The sequence below is a fragment of the Daucus carota genome, chromosome 7 (genome assembly GCF_001625215.2).
Source record: "Daucus carota subsp. sativus chromosome 7, DH1 v3.0, whole genome shotgun sequence".
NCBI classification, from domain to species: domain Eukaryota; kingdom Viridiplantae; phylum Streptophyta; class Magnoliopsida; order Apiales; family Apiaceae; genus Daucus; species Daucus carota.
In genome coordinates, this window is record NC_030387.2 from 5111789 (window position 1) to 5122714 (window position 10926).

Below are 10926 nucleotides of genomic sequence, written 5' to 3' on the forward strand. Positions count from 1 at the left end.
TTTTGTACTCCAATACTCCAATGTTTTTATGTACTCCATAGAACTTAACTCTTTATTTATATTCTTATCCGCTACTGATTTGCACGAGTGAGGCAGTATTTTGTCAAAAATCTTATTCAAACATATTTAATTATATAAATGATAAAATAAAGCTATACCGAGAGGATTAAAATTTTTATAGGAAAAAAGAACAGTCGGCGCTAATAAAACAAAATCACCACCCTTGTTCTTCAATCAAAATTGTTGACATAGTCCATCCAACCAATCACTAGAAAACAATCATTTCCATTAACAAATTATGGCAAAGGAAAAAGAAGACAGCAACTACGAAAACATAATCAAAAGCCTGTCGATGAGAAAATACAGCAGCCACAACAACATGAAAGCAAGTCTAACCACTGTTAGATATAAGATCCAGTCCCATTGCCTGGCATTCAATTGACCATGACTTGTCAAACAATATTTGCATTCATTCCCAGTCATCTAAACCTAAATCTTCATCTCTAAGCTCGTACCTGCTGAAATGACTGACCTTAAACGCCCACTCTCCTTCAATCGGGTCATAAGACACAAATTCAGCACCCTGATCCTCGGCCTTTTTTCGGAGCATTTCTTTGTATTTATCAATCCTGGGACCTTCTGTAAAGTGGCGGCCAGTTTTCTTGTCAAAACATTTCACATTAAGGAGAGTTACCACAGCAGGTTTATTAAGTCCTTGTCCAACTGGAGGCTTCTTGCTCTCATCCATATACACAATAACTTCTCTGTGGTTAAATTGGACAAGTGACTCCAAATCAAGTCGACGCACATCTGTCTCCCCAAGGAATTTGATACTTCCATAACCGTGTCTCCCAACAACAAAGTCTTTTACGTGTCGACAGAAACCTGGTTCAGCCCTTTCTTTTGCTGCTAACTCTTGGATTCGAGGTTCTGTGTAATAGTCAGAATGGCGGAGCTTTGGCATCAGTGCCTCAATGTCTGCTCCATGTTCATAAACAATGGCAGCCTCGCCAGCCCTGTGACCAGTTAAAGTAATGTAGGCATCATCTTTCTGTACGAGATGTTCATCATGGACCCCATTAGGCTTTTGACCCAATTTAACGCGATCACTTTGCTCATCTGTTGGGCCATTATTTGCTATATCTTCATCTGCAAGGCAAAGGCAAGCCGGGCATTAAAACATCCAGAAGAGCTCTAGCTTTTGGCCATAAACAGAAAGCTTCTCAAAAATTGCAGATCATTTTTTCGGAAACAATATTGTGAATCTAGACTGCAACTAAACCAAATGCTAAAGTAAAAAACAGATTACCACTCTTTTGTACAGGGGTGTGCTCCTTTGATAGAGATCTTTTGTCCCCATTTGTTCTACCAGGCCACTGTTCCAAGGGCCGAATTACCAGAGCTCGAGGGTTCTCCCGTGGAATGAAAAGAGTGTCCGCCTTTGGCGTGGTAGGTGCTTCTTCATCATCACTGAAAAAAGGAACCTGCAGAAAATTTCGGCAAATTGGTCCAGAACACAAGACTGATCATTATCTTCCATGCGAATACTGAGTCTCATATTGATATCAAAACAATAAATACAACTTAATCAGAAAACTATGATACATTAGAAGTTCAGCAAGAACCCCTGGACCATGTTATCAAGTGTGATATAATTACCTTTAGACCATTATTCTTGGGATGATATTTCCTGGCAGGCAGCCTTACACGCCTCTGAGAAAGGTGTCGAGAAGTAAGCAGTGAAGATATTCGGGCAGGAGCAGGTTTGTCAACCACCTGTTAGTGAAAATTTGCAATGACATCATGATCATCTCATGTTCCATAAAGACATTATGTAGTAGATATTAACATAGAAGATGAAGCTGAGCTGTAACTAACTTCACACATGGATTTGTGGGCCTTGAGTACGTACATACTCGCCTAGCATAGGTGAAGAGGGCATGGGGGAGGGTGTAAAAAAATAATTTTCCATCTCTATATAAGTATCTCAAAGGCATCTTTCATAGCTAATTATTAGAATAAAGGAGGGGATGGGGTCGGAACTCAAATAGTAGCATAGTAACATAAAATTTGTTGATACTGCTGTTACTTCTTTTCAGCAAACTATCACTTACAGGCAAACTAGAAATTCCATATTGAATTGAAGGCGAAGTTCCAGCACGCCCGATGGACATCAAAGGCATTGCGGGTAATGTACCAAAGGGATTTAATACTGGAGCTTGTTGTACAACTGCAGTGTTCGGAGTAGCTGACCTGTCCAAGTGATCAAGTGAAAGATGTAAACACGTGACAAACTTTACTGGTAGAACTATAAAGATTATCAACTAACATTAATGGAAAATATTAAACCAAGTCTCAAAGACAACAATTGTTCAATGAAATCACGATAGTTGTATTAACGATATAAATAAAGACTGGTAGAAATAATTGGTTGCATTATTATTACATCGAACAGTTGATCATTCTCGGTAAATCAGCAAATGCACCAATAGTAAGTAAGATGATACTAGCATTTCTATTAATCTTGTATACTTGAGACTTCATAATGGACATGATATTGACAAGGAAATAATCAAAAAAGCCAAGACATACGATTGTCCATAGCTACTCTGACCAAAAATGCCTGGTGTACCACCAAATCCACTCAAACCAGCTGTTGGTCAAAATAGATTTTGTTAGTACGCAGATCAGTAATAAAATAATTTAAAAACAGTTCAAGCAGTAAACGTTACCTGCTTGAGTCTGACCAAAGTTTCCAAAAGCTCCCGCATTTTGAGATGGTTGACTTAATTGAAAAGGTGATGACTGAGAGGGCTTTTTTCATACAAAAATATATAGTTACAATAAGATTAGTAGGAGTATATACATTCAGCGCATAAATCAAACTATATAAGCATTGCTTCTAAACAAAGACACCAAAAGGGAATCTTCATAAGGCTTTAAATATATAGAGAAGACGAGAACCAAACAAGAGATACAATAAGTCCACTACCCCTCAAGGCATATTTTTAATCATGCCTTTAACAGAAAGTAGACAAAGGCAGAAGTAACCATATACAAACCAGAGAGAATCAATATTGCATTAGTTACACTTGAACTGAGTGATAAACTTATGATATGAACATCCTTCCCAAACATCCACCATCCCTCCATTTTTTTCTCAGTACATAAACCAACCTTTGCACATCGCGCGTTCTCATTCTCATTCTCATTCATCCAACCTATTACTCTGTTAGGCTTTCATTTGGCTCATAACAGAATTACATCCAATTCATAATGTCAAAACTTTGTACTTTGCCTTGTATCAACTATCAACTTAATATTATCAAAACTGGTCTGTTAGGCTTCATATATTCGAAGGTTTTGCTTCTCATAAGGAAGAAAGCTATCTGTTGGCTATTGCCTTGTACTGGAGCCATCACCACATATCTATATGACACATCGGATAGAACTAATTTAAACGCAACATTCTTTATACAGATGCCCAAATATTTTATACCGAAAACACATCTTTTAAACCTAATATTCTTGCAACAAATCAGACCCCTTATCATTACACAAAGCCATTATCAATTCCAAACCACTCTATCCATTGACAAGAATTGGGCTCTGTTCTTGTTGTTCTTTCACAAGAAAAAGAGAATAAAAAATGTTGAATGAGCTAATATTAGTTTTCCACTTGTTACAGAGAATGAAACTTTCATTGCTTATCATGAATTTTTTTTGAGTGTTTTGCTTATACAACTCTTATCATGATATATATATATATATATATATATATATATATATATATTCTCTGAAAGTACAAATTATATTTTATTTGCCGAGTCCCGTGTCCAAGACTCTTCAATAATTGGTGAATCCCCATGTCCCCGTACCCGTCTTCCGTGTCACCGTATCTGAGTCCATGCTTCTTAGGATTAATGTGAGGTGACTAAAATATATATACCTCTATCAGTCTACTACTAGCTTTAGCAAATTCCAGGTCAATAAAGGAAAATGAGACCACTATGAGTCGGCTCTCCAGTGTGGTCACTGGGCATTGCAAGCCAAGTGCATGGAAAATGCCAAGTAAAATTAACAATCAGACAAACGTGAACTAGCTGGAGTTTAGAATATAGATCATGATCAATATGCTTATATTTTATAACCTATTAATATAACAAAGATCAAAATATTATGGAAGTATATGTAAGTTTGGGGATGTGATGACAACCACCATAAGGTGCTATGGCTGTAATGATTCTGGTAACAAATTTTGACTATTTGGATAAGAACTTGGAAGTACATCAAGCTAATTACAATGAAGGAATTATTTAAATCCTTCTATGCATAATGGTCAACTAGGCACTAATGACATTCATATTTAAAGAATTTGAAGAAAAGAAAAGCTCTAACTAGGCACAGTATATCATATAAATACATCATTAAGAGTAAAAACCTGCATTTTACAGGTACATGATCAACTTACAAGGACCCAACATAACTGCTATAGGGATGACAACCCTGCCTTCTAATATTTCTAATATTCTTAGCTCAATGTGACAAAGATGTATTGTTAATTTTGGTTGATTAATGCAGTTTTCCGGTCTCTATTTCAATACATAACAGAATTTTTTTTTTAAAAAAGAAAAGGAAATGCATGCCTTGATTAAAGTATAAATCAACTCGAAAGAAACTCACCATTGTCTGACCAAATCCCATTTGGCTGCTAGTTGTTAACAGTGATGGAGTAGTAGAGAACATATTTGCGCCAAAACCAGTAGATGGAGTATTAAACATATTGGTCTGACCAAACCCAGGTGTAGTCTGCCCAAAGGAAGGAGTCTGGCCAAAAGCTGAACTTGATTGCCCAATTGAAGGTGTATTAGACTGAAAGAGAGGAGATTGTTGGGTATTTCCAAAATTCAAGCCACTATTAAATGGACTGGATGTTGTTCCCTGAGCTGATGTTGAGCCAAAAATAGATGTTGAAGTTCCAAACGCAGACGTCGTAGCTGCTGAACCAAAAGGAGATGCAGGAGTACCACCAAATGTCGATGTTGTGGAACCAAACAAAGAAGGTGCTGCTGATGATGTGGACCCAAAAGGATTTGCATTGGTCGTGCTCCCAAAGGCAGAAGAACCAAAAGCAGAAGTAGATGCAGCAAAACCAGGAGTACTAAATGGTGCAGATTTTTGACCAAAAGGGTTTGTGGCATTATTGGATGAAAATGGGTTTGCAGGGGCAGATGCTTGACCAAACGTAGATGAGGAACTAAAAGGATTAGGCTGAGTATTGGTTCCAAAGCCAGCTGCACCAGCAGGCTGAGCAGCAGAATTCGGCCCACCTAACAAATAACAGTATCTCATTAACATGAAATACACATACATAAACTTTCTTAAGCAATGAGCAGTATAACAATTAGCGAACAGAGTAAGAAATCACCTTTGTCTCCCAGCTGATAATCCTCCCATCTAAGCTCCTCGTGACTTTTATCTTTGTAAACTGGCATCGCTGATATCGACTCTAGTTTTCCAGCAGGCTGTGTACCAGTGCCAGCATCTGCTTCAGCAGTCGGTGTGTAGGCGGCCACTCTACTTCCCCCACGTTGACCTCCAAAAGTTGATGACCCAAAACCTGGGCTTCCAAATGCTGGTGAAGAAGTCTGGGCCCCTAAATGGAACAAACAATTTAAATATTAATTAAATAGTAGGTTTTGAATACTAATGTCGGCACATCTATCACGAAAATAAATACAGAGCTTAAAGCTCACCAAATGCGGAGCTTGGAGCTCCAAAAGGTGAAGGAGAAGCCCCAAATTGAGTACTTCCAAATGCAGATGTTGACTGACCAAATGCTGGTGTTGACCCAAAGCTGAAAGAAGGACTAGAGGCTCCAAAAGGAGGAGTTGTTGAGGCACCAAATGAGGGGCTACTTGAAGTGCCAAATGCTGGAGCACTTGTCGCGCCAAAAGCCGGAGTGCTTGCAGCCCCAAATGCTGGACTGCTTGATCCGAAGACGGGAGCATTAGAAACACCAAATGCATTTCCTGTGCTGCCAAAAGTTGGTGTTGAGACGGAACCAAAGGCTGGGGAGCTTGTAGCACCAAAAGCTGGTGTGTTTGTTGCACCAAATGCAGGGGTGCTAGATGAACCAAATGTAGGAGTGCTAGGAGCACTAAATGCTGACTGACTTGATCCACCAAAAGGTGTAGATCCAAATAAATTGCTCCCAAATGCTGGTTGAGACTGTTGAAATGTGCTTCCAAATGGACTTGTCTGGGTAGTTGAGGATCCAAAGCCACCAAAAGAAGGTTTTTGCCCAAATACAGAGGAACCTGCAGCAATTAAATTCATTTAAGAATATTTACTAAATTAGAATTCCAATTCTCCAGCCTTATAGACAAATGAAAATTTTTGGAACATGAACAATGATATAGTTGTTTAAACATATCATGTGCAGCAATTCAATGGTGTAGCAAAAAGATATCATCAACAGAATCGAATCATAAACAAGTTGGACAGGTAACAGATTTAAAGTTGGCATGTTTAATATAAAAAGCTTACCCCCAAATGATGAAGATGAAGTATTACCAAATCCTGATGTAGAAGAAGCTCCAAAAGCAGGTACAGAGCTTCCAAATGCTGGGGATGATGAAGCACCGAACACTGGTGTTGAAGGTAAAGGCGATGAAGCTTGGTTTGAACCAAACACACCTGTGGCGCTACCACCAAAAAGTGAGCCTCCTGTTTGTGTGCCAAACGGTGTTGTGCTACCAAAGGGGTTTGGCGCAAATGGATTGCTACTTCCACTGCTAGCTTGGCCAAAGGTTGATTGAGTGCCAAATGGGCTAGTAGATGACTGCCCAAAAGCTGTCCAGCATTCAAATATTAGAAACATATCAATCAATATTTTCAGTTTGTTCCCTCTGTCTAACTATTTTCTGTCCACATTCAATAACTTTATGCTAAATTATAATTCTGCACTAATATACACTACCTGCTGTCACAATTAGTCCACATTTACTGAGCCAAAATAAGCGAAATCTAAGAACCATTCATTCAATTTTATTACACGAGCAGTAAGGTATATTGCAACATATATATACATACTGCATTTCAAGTCACTATTCATTGAGAAGACTCCAATGATGCAGATATTTTATGGTATGTCCAAATTGTGTAGATTTTCCAATATACCCACTAAATGATTGAAAATATAACAACAGCCTCAAATCTCTCTTACATTAACATAATACCATAGCAATAACTCATAATCTAGAAGATTGGCATATGAATATAGAGATGGGTTGGAATTTATCTAGTATCTTTATTAATCAGAACAAGATCACTCACTACTGCAACAGATTAAGTGACTCTTATTAGGAAATGGATATTAAGCAGATTCCTTTATAATAGGATTGCACCTGGTGAACAGTGTTGTCACCATGAATCTGAAGATTTATTTCAATTTTTGGTGGAGATTTTGTACACATACTTCACTTTATCCTTATTTTCTACACTGTCTAGACCATTTTCTGCTCTGAACATGCTAACAAGAAAAAGTTCTTTGGGTGCTTTACTGCTAAAAAAGCTTAAATAAGAAGCAAGTACAGCTTCTAATTTGGTATACTACCTAGGTCGAATTGTTCACAACATAAGAAAGATATTTATTTTTTTGCATAATTTAGTTTCGAAAACAATACATTTTATGTGATCATTATTTTGAAGTACATCCTTTCCTAACCATAGAAGATATAAATTGTCAAAGAAAGAACTAAACACATCAACAAAGTAATAGTGAACTAAAAAATAAGACTTGTTTGTCAGAACAAGAACTTAACACATCTAGAAGCACACCAGTATATAAGACTTACGATTAGTCGATCCAAACATCCTTCCGCTTTGTATTTCAGCTATACTCCAAAATGAAACACGGCCTTTTCCACCCAAAACTTTCACTAGAACCAGAAAAAAAAAATTAAAACACTTTAAAACACATTACTCGGCTAAGTACAAACAAGGCCGGAAAATAAGTTCGCACACACAATTATTGATCCACATCAAAATAAAACCACAATCATATCAGAAGATAAATTTCCAATAACTGACACAGTAGATTTTTCTGTAAAAATTCAGAAATTCGATGTACAATGTAAGAACTTCAATTATATTACCTGTGTAACTTCAATTCAAATAAATTAGCAAAATAGCAGTGTGAAATACAACATACTCCTACCTAACTTACAATTACTCAATCAACACCATAATCCATGTCAGACTACATACATCATAAATTAGCATTAAAACACTGAAATTAACAGCAACGAAGAACAAAATAAATTTTTATATAAATACATACATCGACACATCCAAAATTAACATATAATCGAATCGCAATCAAAACGAACACAAATCTAAAACAAACGCAATAGATCTATACACGAATCAATACAAGCATAAATTAAACTCCGTAAAAGCGTAAACAAGCAGCGAAGATGCAACAAAACTCCTAATCGATGAGTTGAAACCCTAATTAAGCAAATGAAAACCCTAATGGATAGATACACAGTATAGATACAAAATCAAAACCTAGAAAACGCACCGATGGGATAGAAGTTGAGAAAGTTTGATCCCAGAGGGCAATATACAACGGAATAACGGATCGAGTTTACTTGTGGCTAAACTATATATATGTGTGGCTGTATGTACATATATTCTCTCGTCTTCTTGCCCTTTTTTCTTTTGCGATATATTATTGGTGTTTTTTATTTTTAGTTCGAAGACAATTTTAGACTATTTTAACGTCAATTATAACCTAATTTTATATTTATGTACATAAATAAACATTTTGGTCGTTAATTTTTTTATGAATGGATATTAGGACGGCGGATGCTTGCGTTCATTTTCCGCTATTGTCTATTTTCCAGTTCTAATAGTGGCATGGTTAATTGTCAAAATTAAAATTGAAATATTAATTGACAAGAAAATTTTATTTTGTTATGAAAGGTTAATTATTATTTTAACATTTTAACATTTTAATTTTGATAAATATATATGAAATTTTACTAGAATAATATGATTTTAATTTTGATATATAAAATCCTTCGATATTTACTAGAATAATAATTATATATGAGATTAAAAAATCATCTTTCGTTTTGAAGAAAAAAAATTAGCATAATGTGACAAAATATTTTTAAAAAAATAGATAGTTATATCATTTCTAACTTATAAATATTAAACGGCAATTATTTAAGATGTCACTTATTAATTAGTATCATTTCACTTATTAGTTGTTATTAAAAAAATGTACGATAAATAGCAAATCATTTATTATAATAACATCGACATCTGACATGAATAAATGGAGAATATGGCTTGAAGGATGAATCCATCATATACAGAAAAGTTTACTTTCATGTTATGACTGTTGGTTCAGTACTTTTTAATCATCTAATTTGAAAACTTTCATCACGATTTAAACGATACTAATGAGTTTAATGATATCACTACTTAAGCGTTTTAATATATTTTAAATTCAATAAAAAAACTTAAAATTATATAGATATATTGGATTCGGATGACTTAAAGCATGTAGTAATAACATGCCTTCAACATGTTCAACATTTGTTATATCTATAAAAAATACAATAATTAACCATGAGTATCAAATAATTTTTAGTTAAAATAGTATATATACTATAATAGGCTTAAAATCAAAAAACTGAAAACTACAATTTAGCGTGTAATTATATTAATTATGACATTTCATAATCGATCGAATGAAAATTGAAATCTAGAAAATAAAGTATAACTTGTTATTATCTTATGAGAGTTGTAATAGGCATTTTAATTTTTTCCCCAAATTTTTCGTAAATTATTTGACAGATGGATGAGTAAATTAGATGATTTACGTGTATATAGGGACCATTATTATTATTGGAATAAAATCAATCAAAAATTGTGGATGGAGATGAGTAAATTTGTAGGGTCTCTAGTATTTTTCTTCTTGCAAATTAGGTTATGAATTAACTAATTTATCATTTATCAACATTAAATCTTGATAATTTATTTAAGTTAGAAGACGATAATATAATAGGTCAACCTTATTGAAAAACAGTCAAAAATGAAAAGTGTTTAACATTGAAATTGTTGGGATGGATGGAGATATATTCAGCGGGATCACATCAGTAGGAGTGGGAGTAATGGAGTAATCATCCTAGGTCAAAGTCGAACATGACAAATTTATCACATCATTAATGTTTGACATTTATGTAATGAAAGAGGATCAATGATTTATGATATTGTTTGATTTACCTTGTTGTCTGTGCTTATCATTGCCAGCAGGATCTTCATATTTTTTTCAAACTTAAAAAAACATCACATGACTTTATGAATGAAGAATGTAATTTAAAAAAGATTAATGTACCATATTTCAAATTATTTGTTGGGCTGCAAATTTTTACGAAGACGAAGACGTGAAGATCATTAATTTGAAGGTGTAAGCTCGAACATATATTGTATAATTATTAAAATTATTGTCATTGTTAACAATTGTTTTAGTTTATATACCTTAGATTTAATGCAAACTTGAACTAACATGACCTTATCTCTTAAAATGTAGATTGTCTCTTATTTTGAACAGAATGTTCAAAATGAATCAAATAGAATTAGACGTCCATTACACAAATATCAAATCATTTATATTCCGTATGTTAAAATTCGGCAGAACTGAATTTTTATTCAAATAAAAATCAATTATAGATATCGAGATTTGAATCCAAATCGAATACAAGTTAATCCAAATCGATTTCAAGGTTGATAAAAATCAATTATAGATATCCAGATCAGAATCCAAATCAAATACAAGTTAATCCAAATCGATTTAAGGTTGTTTTCTCTCCCTCGTGAGAGCTTTGTTTTCGCTTCTTCATTGCAAGT

The 10926-nt window shown here is 34.7% G+C and overlaps 1 protein-coding gene across 1 annotated transcript; it reads right to left on the bottom strand.

The window, feature by feature from the left end:
- Positions 1 to 200: 200 nt before the first annotated feature.
- Positions 201 to 8745, bottom strand: LOC108195994 (nuclear pore complex protein NUP98A). The gene is made up of 12 exons (XM_017363039.2): positions 8588 to 8745; positions 7860 to 7943; positions 6550 to 6855; positions 5757 to 6320; positions 5429 to 5656; positions 4684 to 5330; positions 2733 to 2814; positions 2593 to 2653; positions 2115 to 2253; positions 1660 to 1776; positions 1310 to 1484; positions 201 to 1149 (listed from the first exon to the last, which is right to left on the bottom strand). Exons 2-12 carry the CDS (start codon positions 7876 to 7878, stop codon positions 470 to 472), a joined length of 3018 nt encoding a protein of 1005 aa, XP_017218528.1. The 5' UTR covers positions 7879 to 7943; positions 8588 to 8745; the 3' UTR covers positions 201 to 469.
- Positions 8746 to 10926: the final 2181 nt, after the last annotated feature.